At 42.3% G+C, this 25,060-nt stretch overlaps 1 protein-coding gene across 2 annotated transcripts in view; it reads left to right on the top strand.

The window, feature by feature from the left end:
• SAP30BP (SAP30 binding protein) overlaps positions 1–24,002 on the top strand; it is a 33,062-nt gene extending 9,060 nt beyond the window's left edge. The window contains exons 4-11 of one of the 2 annotated variants that reach the window (XM_035558613.2): positions 8,543–8,585; positions 15,051–15,139; positions 17,944–18,035; positions 18,501–18,561; positions 19,028–19,079; positions 19,450–19,508; positions 20,745–20,829; positions 21,315–24,002. In XM_035558613.2, the coding sequence (XP_035414506.1) occupies positions 8,543–8,585; positions 15,051–15,139; positions 17,944–18,035; positions 18,501–18,561; positions 19,028–19,079; positions 19,450–19,508; positions 20,745–20,829; positions 21,315–21,496 (663 nt within the window). In that variant the 3' untranslated portion in view covers positions 21,497–24,002. The remainder of the gene's footprint in view (positions 1–8,542; positions 8,586–15,050; positions 15,140–17,943; positions 18,036–18,500; positions 18,562–19,027; positions 19,080–19,449; positions 19,509–20,744; positions 20,830–21,314) is intronic. The other variant, XM_035558614.2, reaches the window with a different exon arrangement.
• The last annotated feature ends 1,058 nt before the right edge of the window (positions 24,003–25,060 follow it).

Here is a 25,060-nt window from a genome sequence, read left to right as displayed (position 1 = left end):
TTCATCGTATTCTGTACTCAGTTTTCCTCCTAATATACTTCTGCAAAATGCTCTCTGCACTTCCAGCTCTGCATACTTTCCCTCGTTTTGGCACGCTGTCTTCCAGAAAGTTTGGCAGTTCAGCAGGCGGCATTACATGTGGAAAGCCTTTAGGGGGAGTAGAGTTAACTCAGCCTCTGAAGCTGTCCTCTGTGCCATTAAAATGAGTGTTCAAACATAAAAACAGCTGATACCTCTCCTGCTTCCCGCTTTTAACCACGTGGCTGACCTTGGTTGATGCCAAAGAGTAGTATCAGCAGCAGGTAAATGGCTTTGCATGCAGGAAACATAGTAAAGTTCAGCATCTTTGACTTTTTTTTTGTCCCTTTCCCTTGTGTACTTCTGTGTCTCCAGTTCTCTCTGCCTGAGAGGGAGATAGATCACAGCATCGTTGGTCTTCAGAGCTGCCTTACCTACTTCAGAGCTGCTGGCTTCAGTCCAGCTCGTGAGCTGTTTGGAAGATGAGACATGTCCACGGACATGCTTGTTCCTTCCTCCCCGCCAGGCATACATGCTGCGGCAGACTCCTCGCTCCCTGCAGTACTAAATACCACAGATTATTGACACAGGTGTGGCTTGCTTTTCTCCAAAGGAAGAGCCAGGTTTTTTTCTATTTGCCTTTAAACTTGAAGAAAAGTCCTTTCTGGAGCTGCTTCCCATTGCATATTTCACCTGATAAAGGTCTGAGTTCTTCAAGTCCAGTTCTGTTGTGTTGCAATTATTTGTCTGCTGTACTGAAATAGCCTGTTCTGAGCCTGCACGTTGGTGCTTGTCAGAGTGAGAGTCTGAACAGTCAGCACGGATGGAGGATTGCCTCAAACACCAACAAATAGCAGAAAATAACTCCTTCCAGCCTCCCTGTTCTCAGTACAGAAGGCTGGAAATCTGCTAAAGCTCCATGGGATCTGCTCATCCCAAGGAGGATGTTTTTACACCCGGCCTCTACTCCAGACCCTGAAGAAGAATGTTCAGTAGTATGTACCTGGGAAGAAAGCTTGTGCAAGAAGTTGTCGCAGCTCTTTTGAGCCTTTTGCTCGTTGCTGTTGAGGTTTAAGACTTCTCACAGTCCAGCTTCACCTTTAGCTTTGTTTGGCATTGCAACAATCTGTTTTTTTTTTTTTTTAAATAAATCAGGGTAGCTTGACACCTCAAACCATGTCATGTGGTGCTGATACTTGACCTCTGAATTCCTGTTCCACTGTAGGAAGCAAAAGTGACTTGAAAGCAGAATTAATGGGCTCTGCAGATGAAGAAACCTCCCTCTGGACCTTGGTGGCTTCTGGTGGAGCCTGCCGGGAGCTATGCTGGCTGCTCTCAGTGTGGCAGCTGGTAGCTGCTATTCTGCTCTCGGGGGCTGCACAGTCTTCATGTAGGTTGCTTTGCACGCTTGCACCAGAGTGTCCTGGTCAGTGTTTGTGCTGTGGAGAGGTCATATTATATGGGCTTGTAGTAAAGTGTATGCACAGGGTGACTTGGAGGCATTTAGCCTAGCAGCAGTCCCGATGGGAGTGAGGTGGAGGAGAGAAAAGGGGCAGCACACTGAGGCATGTGGCTGTGGGGCCAAGCATGGTAGCGAGGCAGGCATTATTAATTGTCCCTCAGCTTGGAGAACAGGAGTCTTGGCGCACGGTTCCTTGACTGGAAATTACTTCTTGCATATCTTTGTCAAATATTGAGCTAGCATATGTCTGTCAGGTGAGTGCAATCAAGTTTCAAAGAAGTTATTTAAAGGCTCTTATAGTATGAAAGCTTCTTTCTTCTAAAGCATTTTCTCACTGAAACGTTTTGCCAGATCTCGGTGTTTTTCAGTGTTTTTTTCAATAGAATTGAAATTAACTGAGGGAGTATCTTTAGACTTCATTTAGCTTAAAAACTAAGAGGCAGTGTCAGCTACTCATGTTCTTTGTTTTGGTAAGGATTAGATAAGGATTTAAGAAGGAATGTCTCAGGAGTTGACTCTTTCTTGTCTTGTTCTTCCTTCCCTCATTTTGCCCGTGACAATAATATCTCAAAATAGGTTTGTACAGGCTGTACGTAGGCTTCCCTGAAGATGAATGCACCAGTTGATTCCCATAGGTGGCTTATTTCTAAGCTGCTGTGCTGCTCTTGCTATCTGGATTGTGGTGCCGGCAGGTTTTTCTTAGTTAAATTTCTTATCCTGTGCTGGGCAGTTTGCCTGGAGCTATGTATCAGAGTTGGCAAACAGGATGTGGCTGTAGGAAATGGGCTTATTTCAAGCTTTCTCTTGGGATTCTCCCATCTCACAATACAAAAAAACAAGGGGGGTTGGAATAAAAGCACTGTACTTCAGTTCCCTTACTTTCTCTTCCCCCATACTGAGTACACATTGCATCTACTCTGGTTGTCCTCTGCCTAGTAGCATGTCAACATTGAGCGGGTCTGGTGAGCGAGAGATAGAAAGCTCTTGTCATGCACTTCTAATATTAAATGAGAAGTTTCTGGTGTTCTCTACCTATGGGCACTCCTGATGCTTGTAGAACATAACTGTTCCTTTAAAACAAAAACAAAATCCCTCTTTAAAAAAAAAACAAACACACAAATACACCTTATCCAGAGATCTTTCTCTTGCTTGCCTATGTATGAACATTTCACCTGCTTGCTCTGACGAGGCCATCTTCACTGTCAGCCTCGACAACTGTCAAGTGTTCTAAGAATTTGTGCAGTTAGTTTCTTTCCATCATTCTCAGCCAAGTAAACGTTGTTGATATGTTAGGACTACAGGACAGAGTCTGAATTGTAGATAGGAGGGGAAAAATACAAAAATTCCTGGCAGTAGTTCAGATGAGAGAAATCCATTGTAACAACTGTTGCAGCAGCAGGTCCACTGGCTAGTGATGGAGGGACTGCACTGAAAAATCCTCTGCATCAGTATCTTCAGACTTGTCTATCGTGACAACAGTGTGACTGGCCTACACATTCTGTGGGTGTCAGTCTAAATTGTTGTTAAATGTCTGTGTCTACATGCAAGCAATCAGGTGAAATAGTTGGGGGGGAGAAGAAATTCTGCGATGCAACAGCAACACCTCTGAAAAAAGAATGTTGTTGAGGTGTACTGTGGAAGCTTCCTAACTACGCTTTTTTTAATATGATCTGCAAGTGGGCGGAAGAAGGGAGCTGTAGGGCTAGTTGGCTGCAAGTCTGGGAAAGCAATGGAGTGGTGGTAAATCTGGCATCAGTGTCTCCATTTTTTTTTTTTTTTTTTTTACAACTTATAACTTAAAACAATCGGCTTCTGTTTTTCCATCTTTTCTGCCTCCCTGCACAACCATTTCTTCTTGTAGTTTGTTAGTGCAGGTGTACTTCATATTCAAGTGCTTCTATGAGAAACTGAAGGTTGGATTTGTACCCTTTGGCAACAGTGAATGCCAGCAGTTATGTCCAATGTGAGCTTTGTACTGGATTTATGGATCTTGTTTCAGGAAGGATTTAGCAGGCATTGTTGTAAGTCAGTCCATTCTTTCCATTAAATAAAGCTGTTCTGGGCAAACCTTTCCAAACGTGAATTCATCAGTCTCAGATTCATATTGTTTTTGTTTCCTTCCGTTAATCTGTGTTCCACACTGCGAGGATTGTGTTTGCTTGTGTTTCTTTTCCATGGAATCTGAGTAGAGGCTGGTTTTTATGTAACTGAATGAAAACACTACAACTGAAATGATGGTCTGTATTTCACCTTTCTGAGGTGAAGTCTTAAGCCAAAATGCATTGCTCTCCTTACATGCGAATACACACACACACTTTCAGCTTGCTGTTCTTCCTTAACTGATTATAATACATGAACACGTTATAATACCTAACTTTCAAACTGGGTTCATGTCAGCCAGGCTCTTACAGGCAGCATTGTCTTGCCCAGGGTTTGAAGAAAGCATGTGTCCGGGAGTAGAGGTGGCAATGGAAAAGCTTTACCTGATTGTAGATGGGAATAGCAATAGAACATCTGCTTTATGCTGTAAGTGAGGTGATATCTAAAGTGTGCTGAATCACTCTTAGAAGCACAGAAATTGTGATTTATCTTGGTGGTCCAGATGTTTTTTTAATACCTTGTTTTTATCTTTAGCAGTTTATGTTCTTCAGAGGTTGCCCTTTGTTAGTGTCTGCATCAGGGGGAGGGAGTCTGTCTTCTGCTTGTCTTGCTGTCTGTCCTTAAGTCCTCTTCCAGCTTGGATCTGAACTTCTACAGCATCCCTTGACTCATTTCAGTCAGTCTGTTGGAGCAAGGCTGCCTGCCTTTAGGCCCTTAAACAATTGATCTTGTGAAATCCAGGTTGCAAAATAAATAGCAGCCAGAAAATCAACTTGCTGAGTACATGAAGAGTGGAGTGCAGTACTGCTTTTTTTTGAACTTATTCTGGCTGTTCTTAGAGGCTATCATATAACACTAGATGGGATAAAGTGGTTGGAGAAAAAGAATAAGCAAGGAACTTTTTTTTGCATGAGTTTTGTATTTCAAAATGTTAGAATTTTTAATATAACTGATGTGTCCAGGCTGACTTTGTGCAAGTAGCAAGAGCCTGGCTGCAGAAGTCAATTCAGAGATGCTCCCATGCAGCCTTTCAGAGGTTGGGTTTGTGAAAACTGTGCAGTATTGGAAGGTGCCACTAGGGAAGTCTTAACCTTGTTATTTTTCACTGATCAGGAAACAGATCAGAAACACCAGATCAGAAACAGATCCATTAAGTAATGCCTGAAGCTCTGGGATACTTGAAGGCTGTAAGAGCTTACATATACATACTCTGATGGAGAGGTTTGATGTATTGTGCTTGTAACCTCTGCTTATAACCACTCACCTGCTTGATTTTTGTGCTCTTCATGTGAGATACTGGTACGTAGGAATGTGGGTGTTGATGTAGCAATCTACAAAAAGATCATCTTGTCCTGAATGGATTTAGATGATTTCCCTACTTTAAGTCCAGTTATATTCCAAATTTTCCATTGCTTAAATGCCTTGGTGTTCCTTTAGAAATTTCTTGTCTGTGTACAGAATGCCTTCCCTTTCACAGCTAAAACATAGTAATTGTGTAGTATTTATTGTACCTTGTTACCCCACTTGTTGATTCTCTATCTCGTTTAACCTCCTATTGGGTTAGATCTGCAGAAAATGCTTGTTTGCAAATGCTATCTGTTCTAATCAATTCAGTGTGTTCAACATCTGTCTCAGACTTAAATTAGCCTAGAGGAATGTAGGGCATTACTCGACTGAAGGTTTGACTGTCCTTAATTTCTGGTTCGTCAGTAGATGCTCAGAGGTTTGAACAAGACCTCTTAAATCTCGCATCGGCCGAACTGTACGTCTTCAGTCAAGCTGTTGATACTTGCCTTGCCATAGTGTTGGACAGTAAACTGAGCAAATATGAACAAGCACGGGAGGAGGAGTAGGTCATCCCTTTGTTTTTGGAAGACATTTGGGAGGCTTGAAAGTAGTCCGACTTAATGAAAAGCTGTGTTGATGTCTTCAGCTCGTTAACGACGGAGCAGTGGGTGTAGGTACGCGGTAACTCGTCAGTAAGCAAAATTCATATCCTTTGGGCAGCGAGGTGTGGTTATAATGCTAGTGAGCTTGTTTTCTTTTTGCTTGAATGTAGCTCTAGGGTTTCTGGTGTCTTAGCTATGTCCTGAGGATGCGGAGACTAGACTTGCTCGAGCGGCTGCGGTGAGACGGGTGTAGGCGATCAGGCCAGGTAGATGCACAGCGGTGGCTTTAGGATTGGCTTTATTCAGCATGTTATAAACGGAGTGGATTCATACTGTAGTTCTAGGATTAAAGGATACAGGTTAAAGTAAAACTTGCTTCTGGTGACAGGAAACATGTTGACGATTCCAGAAATTCATAAAACATACAATTAAACACATCTGACACTTCAGAGAGATGCTTGTCTAATGTAAGGTACGTACTGGGAGAGGTTTTGGCCATCAAATCATCCCTTAGAATATTACTGCATATCTCCTGAGGACTGTGTGCTTATGTTTGGTGCTGGTCCTGAACAGCTATAGGAGACTTGAAAGTGGGCTTCTGAAAACTTCAGAAATACAGCAAATGTCCTTGCAACCCCTGGCCAAATGAGAGGGCGGCCTTCTTGAGGGCACTTAGTACAGGTCTGAAGCTCCTGAGTTGGACTGTGCCACTGGGCTGCTTAAGTAATGCTTGGCACTTGGTCTCTTTGGGGATTTTTCTTTTGGATGATGGGAGGAGGGTTGGGCAGGAGAAGGTTACTGGAATAATAAGTACAGTGCTGGGTAAGCATCAAGAGGTGCTCGGGAACCTCGTCTTTTTTTTCCTCTTCTCTCTCAGTCCATTCAAAACAAAACTTTGAAAAGAAGGGACTGGGCAATGTGATTCAGAATTCAGTTAGGGTTGAAACAAAAGCAGTCACCTCCTCTCACCCCAACAATTTGTTCATTGTCTCAGACCAAGGTGAGAAACACTTTTAAGTAAATACCTAGCAAGTTCTCTGTCTGGAGGAGATAGAGCGGCCTTCTGACCTAATGTGTTTGCTGCCTGGTGAGTAACTGTATACTGCCTGGGCATAAGTTTCTCACATCTGTAGCTCTATGAACTCTTCCAGGCTGAATGCAACACTTCCATACTAATCTGAATTTGTCCTCACAATCTGATAGCTACCACAGAATTGTTTCCGTTTTACCAGTGGTAAACTGAGGCTCACCGTGTTACTGACCTCTCGACGTGGCTGAGGCTCGCCACGTTAATGCTGCATCCGGGTAGGTTTGTGGAGAGCACAGCCTGGATTCCCTGAATTCCTGCCCAGTGCTCTCACCAAAGAGAGCTCCTTATCTTGGCATATGCTTAATTTACTGCTTTGAAATGTCATGCTTCAGTTTTATTTATTTTTCTGCTTGTCATTTCTGAGGACCCTGGGAGAAGAGGTGTTAATGCACTACGTGGAGCACGGTCGGAGCTGTTACACGAGGGCCTGTGCCTCACAAAGGGGCCTGGTGCCTCGCCAGCTGGCCGGCAGGGAGATGCGTGTTCCTTCATGTACTTGATTTTCTGAAATAGCTTCAGCCTTTTTTATTTGTGATCCAAGTGTTCTTATGGAGAAACAGTGCTTTTTTCATGAATGACTATGAAAAATGCCACACAGCAGCTAGTGCCACACAAAGAATTTGTTTTTCTGCACCCCGAGGGCTCTGGTTTCTCTGGCAATCGGTGGCTTTTCACAATTAATTTGACACAGCCTGTTCCCAGATTTGGCTTGGTGACCTTGCTCCTTTCTCCTCACCTTGGCCATCTCTCACCTGATTGGAAATGGAGGAAAGGAGGGGATTTAGAGAGCGGTTACTAAGCAGCGAGAAGGCAGCACTATGTCTGTGTCAGGTTGAATGAATAGCTTCTGTGTTCGGAGGCACTGAGGAATTTTGGACGCACAGTCCAGTGAGTCACAAAAAGTCTTTGGGAGGGAGGCAGGGGGAAGAGGACAATGTTAGCATACAGCTGATATTGTTTCAGAAACTTTGTTTGTGTTGAACTTGATATTGCTTGTGGCTCCCTCGGGGTCTTGCAGAAGTACCAAAATATTTGAACATTAGTCTCAATATGGTGAAAGCATATTTTAAAATGCCTTGTCCTACATAACGCTCCTGCTTAGCAGACTCTGCCACAAACATCTGCTGTGCTCCTCCAATTGAAGCTGCCTTAATTTATATTAGTATAACTAATGAGGGGTTGGCTGTGTTGAGAAAATCTCTGAACACAGCTTGCCCTAGAGTTCCTGGCACAGCAGATCTATATCGCTCCTGGAAAGTAGCAGCCAGGTGGGAGCATTCTTCCAAAATGGGAATACAGGCTCCACATCATCACCACACTCCTCAGCATTTTGTCTCTTAGAGGGTTTATCGGTCAAAGCCAAAGTGGCGAATTCTGTCATCACAGGTAACTGGCAGGCCCCTGCAGCTGGGGACCCCACAGAGCCCTGGGTACCCACAGAGGGCTGCGGGCTCTGGCAGCGTTTCCTTTGTTCCTGTGTAACCCCAGGGAACGGGTCCTGCAGGCCCTACTTAGAGACCGTCGGTTGCCTTTGGGAGGCATTCCCGTGGATTAAGAAGTTTGGGGGGCTAGGTCAAGCTTGTTATTTAGCTATGCTCTAAAACACTGGCTCTCAGCCGGTGCCAAAGGCCAGCCACCAAAAATGAAGAATCTGTGGTTTGATCTATCTTGAGGAAAGGCTTCAAGCACGGCAATTTTCGTGGAATTCAAAAGGAGCTGAGTGTTCAGGACTCACAGAAACAAAGCCTTAATTCTTTCATTAAATTTAGACTCTAGCTTTGAGAGGAAATGGAGCATCCTGTTAGGCTTTGACTTTCCATGGTATGAACATTGCCCTATGATCTAATAACATGCATTTCATTCTTAATATATGTTCTTTTGTCTCAGAAGTAATATGAGAGTTTCTAAACAAATGGACAGTATAGCTTTTCAGACTGGAAGAATACCTTGACTAAAATCTGTTTCTTCCCCCTTTTCTCCCAGGAATTCTCAGAACTGGAGAAAAGAGATCCTCAGGAGCTAGTTGGTAAGTGCTCAGAAGTATTTACTCACATGGTTTTTTTTCAAACTAGACCTTCTAGGCTCCTCTTCCTGTAAGTATGGTGGGGAAAGACATCTCCACTTTGTCCTGGCAATACTGTAGTTTGAGTTACTGCCTCCAATGTTTTACCTCAGTGGAATATTTTCAGTGAAGTCTTCGTCTGGGAGAAGGATGCCATGCCTAAAATATATTACATGTCTAAGACACGGGTACGTAAAGGTTAACATTGATGTTCTTCTAGATGAGCCTGAAAACAAAGATGTAGCTTTGTCCAGATGCCCCTGTGAACATCAGTATAACCAGAAAGGATGATAGGTGACTTGTCTGACTTAAGGATATTTCAATACTTTTTTTAACCCAAATTTGGTCCATTTAGCAATTTGTAGCTGATGTGTTGATGTGGCATACTGTGTTTTGTAATGATTGTAGAAAATTTTGGGTTTTTTTTTGTGACACTTCATTTACTTGTTGCACCATAATTAGATTTAGAAAAAATGCTTGGAAAATACAGCGTAGTCAGCTTGAAGTAGTATCCTCTGTTTGCTCTCTGAGGGGTTATAGAGAAAATGCTGTTGTATTTTATGTTGAAGCTCTTACTGTCTTGAACTAACCCATTGTTCCTGGGGTTACTGGTAGAGTTGTGTGGTAGTATATGATAGTACCATTAAAAAAAACACATGAATTTGGTACTTTATTATCTGTCAAGTCAGCTTGTCCAAGCGTAGGTGTGATACTTCAGCCATAGTGTGGTAAATGTAAAATAAGACATTGGACAGTAAATACTAAGATGTTAAGCCGTAACCCTTCACTCCAAATTTTTTGCATTTGAATCCTTTTCAATTGGCCTGCCCAGACTTTGCACCAACCTAACACTTTAAATGAATTATCATACTCTAGAGGACAAAGTTGCTTTAACCAGTGTTATCGTGGAATACAACAGATCTTTCTCCAGACTGCTGATCTGCCCTCAAAATGCACATTAGAAAAACAGAGGAGACAACAGCACATAGGGTAAAAAGTAAGAATATCTGAAAACCATCTGCCCTTTGTCCTCTAATTTACATGTGAGTGAAGCTCTGCACTTACAAAGCCATGTAGTGGTAAGTCCTTTCTTAGCTAAGGTATAAGGCTCAGGTTACAATTCTGTCAGTCTGCTTTTTTCCCAGTGACCGCCCCATTGACGGGAGATTGAGACTGAATATCTCGTATGTCCTATGATAACCCAGGCTTGCGTGCAGGTTTGGAAACTGCCCAGAGGGTACTCGTACTCATGGGTGGACAGTATTGGTGAGTCAGAGACGTGGATTAAGGCTGCAATACATCTTTATCCTTTCCCAGCAGTGGTGCACACAGAGCAGCACTTAGGCTAGCTTTGTGCAGAAACAGCTACTAGAGGTCAGCATACTTGCTGTGCTGGATTCTGTAGGTCCCTCGCATTAGACCATATCTTATCTAGTTGAAAAGGAACTGTTGCAAGAGCCTTATGGTTGGTAATATAAGAACCACTCCCTTCCTGGAAATTTGAGCTTTCAGAGGTAGGATTCTTGAATGGAAAAACCTGCAGGATTTTCAGACAGAAAGCAAATAACTTCTCCAATCTGGAGAACTAAAATTTTTGTTTAATATCAGTACGTGGAAGTCTAAGTCTTCCTTAAACAGTTTTCTAAAATGGCTTTTTCCATTAAAAGCTTGTGGCTTGCCCTTCTCAGGTAACCTGACGTTGTCCAGCGTCATCTTCATTAAAGTCTATGGTTACGCAGTTGCTTAGGTACAGCATAAATGTAGACTCCTGCCAAAATGTTTCTGTTTTACCTTCCCTGGACTCATGCTAAAATTGTGTGCTGTGAACTGGTCTGGGAGATGGAGCCAACTGAGATCCACCTTCCTTGTTCTTTTTTTTCCCAATGTGAGGCTCCCAGCTGGATCTATTTCCTCATCTTTTTAATACATGCTATGTGAGTACTAGAGTTGGCACAAAAAACAACATCTAGGATGAGCACTTGGGAAAGGGCATGGGTATCTTGACTTATGTTGAATTAGTGATTGTGTAATCAAAGCTTGGAAGAGTGGGAGGGGAGGTTTAGAGCAGTGACCGCACTATAGTTGAAAAGGAGGTGTGTTTGAAATGTCTTTTGATAAATTTCTGCACCAGTGTTGCCCGTCTTTATTTTGTAGCACTCTAGTGCTAACAGCACATCTGCATTTGCTGTTTTGCAACATAATACTTCTAGGATGCTTTTTTTTCTTCCTGAAGTTCTTCGTAGCATAGTTGTTTACCTTTTGGGGTATAAGAAATGTTCTTTCAACTCTTAAGATATCAGAGCACAAAGTCAGTGTTCATAGCAGCAGAAAATATGGCTGAGTTGCAGGTCTCTTTCTGCATTTCTCAGCCCACAGAGCAGAAAGGGAACTAGTGTCCTTCCATGGATGGGTGACTCACTGGCATGTTGTTGCCTCCAGTTCTTCCCTGTGATTTGGCTGTTCTGGTGCCAGGAAATTAGAAACCCACACACCCTGGTTTATGCCAAGCAGATTTGATTAGAGTGCCAGAGAATGCAGTTTTAGAGACCAGGCACCAGTGGTTTACATTTCTCCAGGGGAAAACCATGTCCCTCTGAATACCCTTTCCAGGTCTTTACTTGATTTTTTTTTGTTGTTGTGTTCTTTACTGGGGAGTGTGGCCTTTGTAGACAACAAACTGACACCTGGTACTGCCTGTAATCCCTTGTGGTTGCCTAAGAAGCAGCATGTAAGTGAACCTTGAAGGGGACAAGAGGTTTTAATCCCACCTGGGGAGCAGTGTTATTCACAGAGTTGAGGTAAGATGCTTTAGTAGACCTCGTGAGATTGGCACCCCACTGTGCCCAGGTCCAGCCAGCCGTTCCTATACTCCCTATTAATTTGGTTTTCTCTACACTCGGGATAACTTTCTACCCATTTGTAGGAATCAAAGTTCTAGTGTGCCCTCCCGTCCATGTCTCCAGCATAGCCTTTGGACTGCAAGCAGTCATTTTCTTCTGGAATGAGCCGAGCACATAGTGTGTCCCTGTGGTGCTTTCTGTGGTCCTGTGCAATATGTCTGTACCGTTGTATATACTGGCCAAATAACCCATCTATCAGAAACTGAAGCATATAACCAGATGAAAGTGCTGTATTTATCTGTCTCATCGAGATCTGGAAAGCAAATATTCTCCATTGACTACTGAGATGCTGAATCTTTGCTGAGTACAACCTGATAGTTGGCTGTCCTTTGGCCAGAGCCGAAGGAGCAGCTGAACATCTTTTCCTGCCTTGCAGCACTGCATGCACTGACTACACAAAAAGCCACAAGCACCTATTGCTTCTGCTGCTGAAACTTCTAACTTTTAGGTCAGCTTGTGGAAGGATGCATGGACTAAGAGTGAGTCGCCCTGTCCCTCTTCAGCAGCAGGATACTTTGAGTTGCTGGGCTGGCAGTGCCTTGGCTCCCACTTTCCGAGTCAAGGCATCTGTGTTTTACGACCTTAGTTCTTTCAAATGTTCTTTATCTGTGCTGTGAATCTGATTAGGGGAAGATATTTACTTACTGTGAACCAGAACTTGGGTGTGCCCATGAAGATTAATCATGCTAACGGCCAGCTTCCTGAGGTCCCCACGTGGAGATCCTCTAGGTAGTGAGCCAGCAAATCACAGGTCCAATTAGAAACTGCAGCCAGTGTCACTGCGTTGACTCATGTGAAAGTAAAGCTTAGAGCCTGGCAGAAATAGCAGGATGCATAAAGCAGCTGGATGTATCCTGTGAGGACACACCTTGGCATTAGTTGTCCATCCACGCTTACCACTGTATAGCCAGTGGAAAGCTGTGCTAGGGACTTGGGAAACACAAGATCTTTTACACAGGAGCCTGGGGATATATGTACAAGTTCCAGGATTCCCTTGAATAATAATCCACGCTGTCCCTTTCTCTATGGAAATTATTTGGTGGAAAGAGGCTGTGGAATTGGCCTTTCTGGTATCTGTTTGGAGAGGAAGTATGAGGGCTGCTCAAGGGCATGGGTTATTTGCACTTCCTTACTGTATATATGCCTGAAGGGGTTTAAATCATCTCTTGCTTCATAATGATGTGGATTCTCAAACGGGCTGTGATGTGATGAAATAACTGACTAACGATGAATGTTTGTGTGCTCATGTTTGCCTGTGCTGGGTTTGTGAGGCTGAACAGGGTGCACGTAGCCTTGCTGCTGACTCAGTCTTCAGCCACGTACGGCTACGGTGGGTTAGCCGTAGACAGAGATGTCTAAATTCCAGTTCCTTACAAGCTAAGAGATGCTCTCCCCCATCAGTATAGTGTTGATAAATGGCTGTTTTCACACATCTCAAACAAAAGAGCAAACGAACACCAAAACCTGGAAAGATACGGGTCAAAATGTTGTCTCAGTGGGAGTTAGTTCTGTTTCAAGGGAGCTTTGAATGGGTTGCTGAACATAGTCTTTAAGACTTTGTGACTTTGCAGAGTTCTAGCCCATGGTTCCTGAGTTTATATGAGCCTATAATTCCCCTTTCTGTAAATATGTTGTTTCTCTGTTTTTTTTCTGATCATCTGCAAAGACGAGAAGCCTACGGGATGTCTAGCCTGGAGCTAGGCTAAATTTTTCAGTCCTTTCTTTGCCTTACAAAGTCTGGTTTCTTTTTTTTGTTAATGTTTCTAGTGGTGTTGTGAATCTCTTAAGCCATTAATCAGCTTTCACCTTTTCTGGAAAGCCTCGTGTGCTGTCTATTATGAACACCTCTGTCTATTTGCTACTGTGTCTCCGGGTTCCTGAAACTCTAATTAAGTTAGAGGCTGTGCTGTCCAACCAGCAGCTGTAACCTACAACAAATGTCTGCCTTGTTGTCACGGAGCTCTAGTTTCCCTGCCTTTTTGTAGGGGCTCTGGCAAGCTTTCCTTCTTCCATAAAGGCACCCTCTTAGTAAATGCTAAAGGACACTTTTTGTTCATTGCTAGCAACTGCTGAAGACTTTAACCCTCAGCAACATCTTGATCAAGCAGAATGAGTGGTTGCCTGCCAGCTTTGCATCTCCAAAGGATGTTGTCCTTAGAGCTTTGCGTTTTTGCAGAAGAACTCGAAACCCTAGTAGCACTGAACATGTGTAGTGTTGGTTATCTGTAACCTCAGCTATCTGATGGGCTGTGCTGGGAGGCAGGAGAGCTGCTGCGTTCAAATGCCAGTGTCTGCCCTTTGGGTACTTCTGGGCTTTAGTCAAAGGAGCTGGACTCGAGTGTGCTGGAACTGCAGTTCAAGCAGCTTTTGTTCCCAGATGTATAATTGGAGAGCCACAAATGTGAGTGACTTGCTCGATACAACTTTTGTGCTGGTGTCAGGTCTTTTTTTTTTTTCCCAATACAGACTGTGACTCTGGAATGTGTTCTCTGTACAAATCACGATTGAAAACAATCCCAGCTGCTTCAATGTGACACAAAGCTCTGCTTCAAGATTTAGGTAGAAAACTGCCTGGGTTTCCCGTAACCGAGTGGCAAAGTAGCAAGCAAGAGGGGGACACAGCTGTTTCTCTTTATGCTGTTTTTGTAAACTCATCTTCACAGAGTGATCAGGTACTGTAATAGTATATCCCAACACAAACAGCTGTAGAAAGCTGGCAGTCTATACTGGTCTTTCCTCAGTGCTGCAGAACTAGTTGTTCTTTCTAGTAATAGTCTGACTCTGTAAGCAAAGATCAAAGTGCCTGTTAAGGAAGTACTAACTTAAGGATGACATTTAGTTTCTTGTGGTTAACTGCTGTCAGTCTTGGAGAGGGTTGTTCACTTTGAACCATTTTGGTTCATGTCTTAAAAGGAATGAGGTCCAAACTGATTGCCTCCCAGAAAATGGCCATGAGCTGGGCTGCTCTAGATCGACCCCGTGATCCTCTGCATGCACAGTCTGATTCTCTCTGAGTGTCCTGTCACAAGCTTTGTCACACTCCAGGTTATCTGAGCTGCTCAGGGCAAGACTTGGAAGTGCATATGGAAGACCTGGAGTAGTGGAGAGCTTGGTATGTTGTGTGCAGTGCAGGGTAATAGAGGAAGACTCCACGAACATACGTTCCTCTGCAGATCCTTTGCCTTTGAGGATCTCAACAATTGCAGCTAGAGTGGGGACTGGTTTTGCACGTCCCAGCTCCCTTCTGGAGTGAAGAGACACCTTAAAACGAAGCGTGGGTGCGACACAGCCACAGTAGAAGGTAAACATCAATAAAGCAAGCATCCCATCATTTTGCCAATAACCTAACCTTTAGGTTAGTTGCTTGCTGCTCGGCACTTGGAAAATGCCACGAGTACCAGTTAATGTCATTCCTGTTGCCTTTACACACTGTAACTGATAGACTCATACCAGCAAGGGCATAAAACAATTACGTTGCTTAACTATCCTTCACTATTGCCAGAACTCATTCCTGGTTTGCTCTCCACAGCTTCTTTTTCAGAGAGAGTGCGCAACATGTCTCCAGATGAAATCAAAATCCCCCCTGAGCCTCCTGGCAGATGTTCTAATCACTTGCAGGTTGGTATAATGGTATAAGGCCTCTCTTACTTTATTTTTTTTTAAAGGCTTATATTTCAGTAGCGAGGGGGTATTTGGGAACTCCTAGTGTTTTTCCACAAGTCAAAAATCCAGCATTGAAGTTGAATTCCTGGAACAGTGAGTTTATGTGTACACTGTTAATGCTTTAAATTTTATAGGAATTCCTAGTTTAGGAATCTCAAATTAGCTTAAAACTGTTTTCCACAGTCTGCGTCACTTATGCTTTAAAATGGCTCTCGATCCCACCAGTGATACAGAAGCAATGTTTACTGTGAAGGCTGGTATCTTCTTACCTCAGCAAATTAAGCTCTGTAGGAGAGAACAAATGATTGTTTTTCTACATGAGTCTGAGAATCCCCTAACTGGAATAGTTGAGGCAACATTGATAAGATTCCTTCTCCACCTACGTATCACTAGATGACAAACGTTTAGAGGGAATGCTAGTAACTTAGAGGCAGCAAAAGAAAACATGCATGTTTTCACTGGTACACGCCCAAATAATTGCAATAACCAACTTTTAATCAGTCTAGAACTTTGTCACAGTCTGCTTCCATGAACGTCTCAGCTCTGTCTTGTGATGTAAGTCTATTTTTCATCAATTGGATGTTAATTTACAAAAAATAAATGGTGCTAAGGACTTGATTCATACAAGTCTGCAACTTGCAATATTACAAACTGAGCCTCTGGCTCTGAGTTTGGAGCAGAAATGATAGTGTCCTTTTGGAGTATTTCATGTACCCAGCTTGCAGCGTGCACAGAGGAGTTGGTGCGAGCATTTGTTGATGGCATGCTATTTAACACCTATCCAAACTGTGAGCTACTACGGGGCTGTTTGCCAACGCTGCCTCTTAACTGAATATCGAGGAATGTGTCATCTGCTCTAGAGCAAAAGAAATGAGCTTAAGCTACCTTCCATTGGCAGACTTTGACTTATGGTTTGAGAGGAATTCTGTAGGCTTCTATGTATAACAAAACTTATTCCCAGGAGAAGTGGAGGAGCACCTTCTGCTCTGTTTTCCCATCCCTGATGGAGGGCAAATGAAAGAGCTGTGGCTGCTGTTTTCTACCATTCCCCTGAGTTTAACTGCAGTTGTCTGCCTAGTAAAAGTACATGTAAAGAATCACTTCTGGAGTGCTCTATAAAGTAAGGTACTAATGTGATCTGGATGGTGAGTCATTCTGAATCACACTTTCTTCTCCTCCGCTTATTGTACCTGGGCACACCCATTCGCCCTTTTATGCTGTAGGAGGATTCTGTTGTTCTGACATCAGTGAATTCGTGTGTTAGATCCGAGGAATGCACAGAGCTTGAGAGAATAGGCAGAATAAAGCAGATTTTATTCCCCTTTGACAGCAGTTTACTATGTTAAATCAAAGGAGAGAACTTGTCCTCTGTTAACAGGTCAAACCACATCTTAGAGCACTTTGAGCAAGGAGATGGGATTGTTCTTCAGATTCAAAACATTCTAGGCTTTTACTGCTGATGCACTATTTTCTTCTGTTAGCTATTCGTCTAATAAACTGTATCTTAGCCAAGGGGAATATTCCTTGTTATACAGGTGACCCAGTAGTTCCTCATCTGTGGACATTATGAATGTGAACCATGTTTCTACCTCCAGGAGAAGGTCACAAAAGGGGACATTATTCAATGATTTCAACTCCCCAAATTAACCTCCTTTTTGTAGTTGTTCCTTCAAACTTAATGGCATGTATATTGCATGTGAAGACTACGTGACTTCTTGCTAGTTTTGTGATGACCTGATGAAAACTATCCCACAAAGCTTTTTTTAAAAAGTTGATGAAATAAGTTCTTTTATTCAGATGTCAGTGAACCCTTAGAAAATAGTTGTGTTTGAGTTGACTACCCATACAGAGGGATACAATAAGTGACTTATCCGGAAGCAACACAGGAAAACTGACTCACCTCTGGCATCTTGAAAGACTGAAGTCCTAGCCTTGGATCTTCTGTGAATCCTGCTAAAGTCTGTGTTCCATCCGAAAGTTTCCACTTTGGCATCACCAGAGTAAAAAATACTCCTAAGGCCTTCTACCTTGCTGAAGGAGGAGGAAAAAATAATTATTATCTTTAAATTGTTCAACCTTCTTGGTAGGTCGACTGCTTGTTTCCCACCTGAGTCAGTTGAGATCTTTCATATCTTAGGGGCTTTCATCATTCCTAAGAGTGATCATTCCTCTCATTATTCCTTTGCATCATTCCTAAGAGTGTGTGGCTGCTGGCATTCACCACCAGCAATACCTGCTGATCGCATTGTCCGGTGGGCTGGCTTAGTTTTAGTTCTCCAGCAGAATGTGGCCCATCTGTCACCCAGGTGTAGCCGTGAGCCTTGACTTCTGCACACTGCAGCCCAGCCGCTAGTCTTCAGGTGTGTGGCAGACTGAAGGGAGGTGGGATGGTCACTGTATGTTGTGGGAGAACCCTTGTGGAATTCACCTGTCCCTCCTGGAGCAGGCTTCTGCTCCCCTTCTGAGGGCAAGGAGTGTGCACTGCTGCCTCAAATGCAAATCTTTAATCACTGGAGCCTTCAGGAAGTGCAAAGATCAATTGCTGTACCCATGCAGTCGTTCATGGAGAAGACGCTGTCAGACCTTAAAGCAGGAAGTGTCTGTACTAACCGATCTGCCTGGCCTTAGGGTAGAGGTGGAATCCTTGCTCAGTGCGAGGTCACTGGTTCAGTTGTCTTGTTTCCACATGTATGCTTTGATAGTCGGCTGGAACACTCATCCTTTTTGTATTGTCTCACCCTGTAATCTTGCTCCCTTAGGATAAAATTCAAAAGCTGTATGAGAGGAAGATAAAAGAGGGCATGGATATGAACTACATCATTCAAAGGAAGAAGGAATTCCGCAACCCCAGGTGAGCTACCATCTTTTCCTTCGAGGCCAAAGCACCACACAGCAAAGTTCAAGAATTTTCCTCTTGGTTGGAGCAGTAGCAGGAACAAGATCCTGAGCAAGAAGTGCTATTGCTTGCAAAATTGAGAAGTGCGTAATTTGACAGTAACCAAAATGGTAAAACTCTTCTTTGGTGCTCTATGAGGCAGCAACTAGGTTAGCATAAGTTAGGTATGTAAATGTACAGGCTTCGGATGAAGTATTTTAGAAATTTGTCTGCTCTGGGCGCTGGGAGATTGACCGGAAAGAAGTAGGAAATAATGTGGTTAATGGCATGCTACATCCATCACAGCAAGCACGGCAGCATAGGTGGTGCTTTTATCCTTAGCGTAAAGAGGTGACAACCACTTTTTACTAACAAATCTGAAGCACTTCAGTTTAGAAGAGTGAGCGAGCTTCTGAGTAATTTCTGGTCTTTCCTTTGCAGCATCTATGAAAAGCTGATCCAGTTCTGTTCAATTGATGAACTTGGTACAAATTATCCAAAGGTGAGGTGCAATAATTTTGTCTGTCAAGGTGGAAGATGATATAGGGCTGTGAGCTCTTACATCTGGCTTTCTTTACCCTTCTTGTTTGGAGGTCCTGTAAGGAACTTTTGTCTGATCCTCTGTATTGAAGTGAACATTTTCATGTGGTATTGAGCCTCAGTGCCTCCAACTTCATTTTAATGACTCTGAATGAAAATTGCTGAAGTGTGTACTCCTGGGGGGAATAGAAGCTGAACAGCAAAAGAATGTGTATCTTATCCCAGCATCCTTTTAGTTTCAAGGCTGTTTATTCTTCTACAACAGTACATGGACCCATAAAAGAAAATCCGACTTAATATTTGTGTCACTGGCATACAACAAATAATCAGTAATGAATATCATCAGTGAACAGCAATATATATAATATTTTGAGCTGGGGTTTGCGTATATGTGGAAATAGACCTAATGTGATTTTTTTCATCTTTAGGATATGTTTGATCCTCATGGCTGGTCAGAGGATTCGTATTATGAGGCACTAGGTAATTCCAGGATTTTTTTTTCCTGTCCTAACTTAGCTCTTTGTGTTTTGTAGTTAATTAACTGCACTGGAGTCTTCACCTTCTTTATAAATGAAAAGTATCACATGCTGCTTTTTAACTACATCATTCTGGTTGGATGTGCCTCAATGTTATTGATGCTTCATCAGTCTGGAAAGCCCTTTCATTGAAATCAGTTCTTCAATGTTTTCATCTTAAATCATTAATTTAGTGCAATAATGCTTTTTTTGTACACAATTTGAAGTTCTTGATTGCTTGTTATGGGAAGTGTGTGAGCGAGATAGTTATGGCTTCTTACTGTTTTACTGTTTCACTGTTTCCAGTGTTTCTTGTAACTTCTGTTTTTTCTCAGCAAAAGCCCAGAAGATTGAGATGGACAAATTGGAGAAGGCCAAGAAGGAGCGCACAAAGGTAGCTATTCAAAACCAAAAGAGGACTGAGGTGCAGGGATTTTTTTTTGTTTCCCTGCTGAACTTCATTTTGTTCCTTTGCTGTTTTTTGTGAACTACATTCTGTACTAATAATTCCCATTTTCCCTAGTTCTTTCTTTTTGCATGTCTTTTTTCCTAGACTGAACAAATAAAGTTGTTTGCCCTTTCTTATAGGTCCATTTATCTAGGCTGTTTATCCCCCTATTTTTGTTGATGTTTTGTCAGTATTTTTAAGCCAGAGCTCATAAAATGGTATGCAGTAAGGCAGATACAGGCAAGATACTTTATAAAGCACAGCTTTTTTGTCTTAATCTATGACATTTTGCCTGGTGACATAGCCTAGTATAGCTTGATTTCTTCACCGTATCTCATTGTGAGACAATATTTACTTTCTTTTCTCTTCGATACTGCCTTCTTGCTTCTAATTTCCAGAAATGTTGGGCATATTTTAACTTTAACTGGCAGTGTCTGGGCTTGTCACAAAATGTATGTTCTTCTGTATCTCCCCAAAAAAAGAACACAGAGGAGCTTTATATTCCTGTCCTGTAGTGGTGTTGCCTTTTAGCTAGTGGCTGGCATTAGAGAACTGTCTAAAATCAGAGGCTGCCTTCTAACCTTGCAGAACGCTGCTACAATATTCAGTATGTGAAGGTATTTTTTTCTTGCAGTGCATGCTGTATCTTGCTACTTGTTTTGTTTTTTTGCACAGCAACCCAGGTATCTGATTCTTTCTTTGCCCATATCTGCAGTTTTGAAAATATGAGATTGCATGCTGTTGTAGGTCATGTTGCTAGGTTTCCTGCTATGATGCAGTCGCAGTAAATCATACAGGTAGAGGCTTGTTCTGCATGTTCCTTAAAGAAAAAAGCACAGGGGTTTCTAACTATAAATATACATACTTTAATACCAGGATTTCTCCTTTCTGAGTTGTCAAATTTCTATGCTTATGCCAGTTAACAAATGTTGTCATACCTGACTTAAGATCTGGGATACAGGGATCCTCAATGATCATGACTTCAGCACACTTTGACCTCAGGACTGCATCTTACTTCCTGCGTGGCAGTGAGCTCTGAGACCAGTGTTTCATGTGGCACTAAAGCTGGTCTTTAAAAACAGAGAGGTGTTGTGGGTTTAAAAAAGAAACGCAAACCTATAATATATTAACACTTCATTTTTATCTTCTCCCCTTTCTCTTATTTTTTGTCTCCCTTCCCAGATTGAGTTTGTGACTGGGACTAAGAAGGGTACAACAACAAGTGCTGCCTCTACAACAACCACAACAGCCAGTACCACGGTGGGAGGTAAAGACAAGTTGTAACTGTACTTATTAAGCTGTAGTAAGGCTGGGGTTAATGCTTCCTGGGAACCCTGAAAGCTGCTTGTCGACTGTGTGTGTAATACAAGACAATATTCCTTCCAGGGACTAATGGACTAACTTTCCTCTTGCCCCTATATCCCATGGCTGTCCTTTTGCAGTGAAAGCCTGGGGACGGGTAAGATGATAAGGTTTATTAGTGGGTCAAGAAATCCGCTGATGTCTGGACTGTCAGAGTCAACTGTCTCCCGTTTTGCTGGAGTTCATGTGTACAGTCTTACTTTGACCCTTGAGGTATAAAGTCACCTATCTTCCACAACATTTACTGACAGTGTATGCTGACATTAATGTGAGGGAAAGCTGTCGAGCAAAGTAGTGATGCTTTAAGAGTTGACAAGACAGGCTGTTATGAAAGGATTGGTGTGACCTTTAACACAATGCTAATCCTTGTTTGCTTGATCCAACTCACAGATGCACAGAAGAGGAAGAGCAAATGGGACTCAGCCATCCCTGTAACAACGATAGCTCAGCCCACCATCCTCACCACTACTGCAACGCTGCCAGGCGTTGTCACAGTGACAACAAGTGCGAGTGGATCCAAAACTACGGTCATATCAGCTGTTGGCACCATTGTGAAAAAGGCAAAGCAATGACTAGCATGCTGGGCCTGGATTTTCAGACTGATTGTCATTGAAGCTATTGTTCTCGAAAGGGAGGGGTAGCTTTTGCCTTTGGTAAAAGATGACAAGATTCTTTGAAACAGGCCACAGTTCCCATTTGAAAGAATGGGGGCAGGAGCAGGCATGCCAGCTGTGTGCCCACAGGAATGGACCTCTGCCGAAAATGCCTCTGTCTTTTCTTGCTGCAGGAAGAACCAGTCTATGTGTTGTGCTTGGAGGAAGGTTGTATGGAAAGTCAGCTTGTAAAAGTTAGCTTATTAAATTACTGCATTAGGTTCTTATCCTACTTGCGAGTCTGGTGTAAAAAAAAAAGTGGTGATGGAATATCATATTACCCTTGTGTATTCCAGGTCATCCTCAAAGGCTGCTGCTCGTGATACGTACCTCCCTCACGTGCACTAATTCAGTTTCAAGGGAAGTAGAGCAGAGACAATTGGTTAGTGTCCCTCTTCAAATGTGTAGCAGAGACTTAAGGATCAATCTACATCTCTGAATGTAGGCTCACTCTTTGTTGTAGTACTGACATCTATCTGTACCTGTGTGCATATCTGTGTAGATCTTAGTGATCATGTGTTAAATAGCTGAAATACTGAGGTAACTACTGAAATTGTCACGTTACCATCTATCGGGATGGAGATTTCTATGCAGAAGCCGTAAGCTGTAGAGGTTTGATTTGTGAACTCATTTGTAAAGACCTGTGCAGAAAACTGTTCCATTGCCATGGAATGAGATTGGACAGCAGATAATCAGAGAGTACCTGAACTTGACTGTGACATTGTCTTTGTAGTAGTGTTGTACCCTGAAGTGCACACATGGCACTGCTTGCTCCACTGTTGTGAAAAAGTATTTTCAGTTGAAATTTTTATTGTATAAATCTTCTTACTTGTGTTGCAAAAAGTTATTATAAAAATGGAAAGTCTTTAAAAAAAAAAGTGTCATTCATGTGTTTGCATTTCTCATCTCGGTGATGGAGAATAAATTATCCATTTGTTACACCTTAGGTTACAGATAGCATTAGGCAAGTATGTCACGATTTCGTGAGAGATGGGATGGTGTCACACTACTGATTTTTTTTTGAAATATCAAACACTGGAGGAAAAAAATGGGGCATTAAAATTATTTTAATTGGAGATCCTTTTATTATAGAGGATGTCCTGAAATAGCTGGTAACTCAGCTGCTCTTAATGGTATTTTTTCACATCTGCTCCAGCACCTTGAACTTCAAGTTACCTTCAAGCACTAGCAGCTGTGTTTTTCCTTAAAACCTTTATCTACAGAGGCCAGTCACCTAAAGAGGAGCTCAGCAGCAAATGAAGCATTTTGTTTGCTGTTTTGAGGTAAGTGGGATAGATAACTTGAATGGTTCCGTCTGTTTATAGAAAAAGTTGCTAATGTGGATTTATTTTCTTTGCAGTGGTCACTCCATATTATTTTAATAAGTCTTTAATTCTTATACCATGACTTTTCAGATTTGGTAGTTCTACAGTTTTCTACTGCTTTAAGTTAATTTGAAGTTAAATTCCTACTTAAAGCCTTTTTTTTTTTCCTAATGCATAAGCGGTGATAGAAGATAAGGTTGCTACATCAGTAGAAGTGTAAGGTTCTTAGGATTCAATGTTGCTTTTTCAGGTTTTTATATACCTTATGTCACTCCTGATTTAAATCTTGCGTTTATGGAGACTTAAAGATAAATAAGAGTCTTCTCTCTTGGGACTTAGAGTACTCTACAGAGGCTGGCATTTTCCACCTCAGCTGTTGAAGGTGTTTCTTCCTTTGTCTTGAGGAGAGTTCATAGTTTTTGGGTGTTTCTTTTAAAGGCCAAGGACTTACTTTTGGTGGGAAATACAAGCCACCAGATAGCTTTGCAGCCTTGTAAAGTCTTCTGTCTAGAATATCTGTACAATTCCAGCCTATTTAAAACCTGTATGGTTTAAACATTTTAAAGTTTTGCTGAACAGCATGTGGATGAAGATACAGCAGTAAAAAAAAAAAAAAAATGGGTCCCAGCTGCTTCAGTTTTTCAGCCTATAGATTAATGGCAAACTGGGCACCAGAATGATCACTGCAATTAGTTTAATCCTATGAACAGGAGTGGGAGGTGTGTCTGGGCTTCTACAACAACAAACACTCCTCTAATGAATGTCCATGATATGTATGCTGTGAGCAAGTCTGTCTGAAGCTGGGTGAGATTAAATATCTTGCTGGAGTGTGTTCCCATACCCAAAGTGCAGCCTAGTACCAGAGGTACCAGCCACTCTTGTGCATCCATTCTTCTTCCCTAATAATTTTAACTGGTGGTAAACACAAAGTTGGAGAGTTTGAGACTATGTTGATGTACCTGACCTTGCAGATTAAGCCTAAACACGAATGTAAGCTTTAATGGAAAAGACTTTTTCTGTAACAACTGGTTATCTTTTGCCTAAGGCCTTACAGGTCCTAGTAATGTTGAATCAGAAGTGGTCACTGTTTTCTGATAGACAAAAAAAAAAAAAAAAAAACAAAAAAAAAAACCTTGCAGATGCAATCTTTTTTAGACTGCTTACACTACTGTGATGTAAAACTTGTTCCTGATTTTTTTCTTATGTTTGCTTTCTCAATTTCATTAGTTATTTGGAAAAACTGTATTCCTTGCAAGTAAACAACTGAATCTGACTGATAATGCAGTAAAAGTCATTCTTGATCCTAACCTGAAATAACTGTGCTAGATGACTTAGCTTGATTACAGGGAAATATTATTCACCTAGTTAAACATGTCAGCGCTTGTATCTCTGTATGCTGTACCATATCAGGAAAAGTAGCCGGGGAAAGCGTGTGAATTTCTTTCTGAAAGTTGCTACTAGGTACCAGCATGCAGCTCTGCATGCACCAAGGGAATATGTTTGCAGGAGGAGAAGGACTTCAGAGAAAAAGCGTTGTCAGCTGCTGTGAATTTGAAGCTGGGCTCCAGCCTCTTTCTTGGCACCTGATACAAGGCAAATGCTGAAGTGTTTGGGGGGATGAATCATTTAACTACAGAAGCTACCAAACATTGTTGAAGTGCAAGTATCTTATTCATATCTGACATCCTGGCACCCCACCCTTCCTCTTTCCATGCACCCTCTTCCTTCGTGCTCTGTTGTTCCAGACTTCTGGCTTTCTTTGTGTGCTTTGTGGTCAGAGCTGCTCATTTCACTCCCGCCTTGCTGAGGCATGCTGGGACTGACAATGCCCTACAAATGCTCTTCAGTAGGACTTAATATTCCTGAAAAGGTTAAGGAAGAGACTTCCTAAACATAGCTCCTGGGTAGTGCTGAGGCGAGCTGCACAGAGGTGGCAGGGAGGCAGGCACCTGGAGCAACAGTTTTCAAACTCCTCAAGTACCCAGCTCTGCAAGAGACCTGGCAGCTCGATCTCATGATTTAGTGTTTGTTATCTGCAGTAGAGAAAGCTAACTTGAAGCATGAATGGCTTTTTTTTTTTCCTCCTCTCTCCTTTCCAAAAAGCTGAGGTAGAAATGCCAACCATTGTATAACAACCTTCCAGCTCTTACAATAGCTC

This window comes from Cygnus atratus, chromosome 18 (assembly GCF_013377495.2).
Source record: "Cygnus atratus isolate AKBS03 ecotype Queensland, Australia chromosome 18, CAtr_DNAZoo_HiC_assembly, whole genome shotgun sequence".
Taxonomy (NCBI): domain Eukaryota; kingdom Metazoa; phylum Chordata; class Aves; order Anseriformes; family Anatidae; genus Cygnus; species Cygnus atratus.
This window is presented reverse-complemented; position numbering and strand designations above follow the sequence as displayed.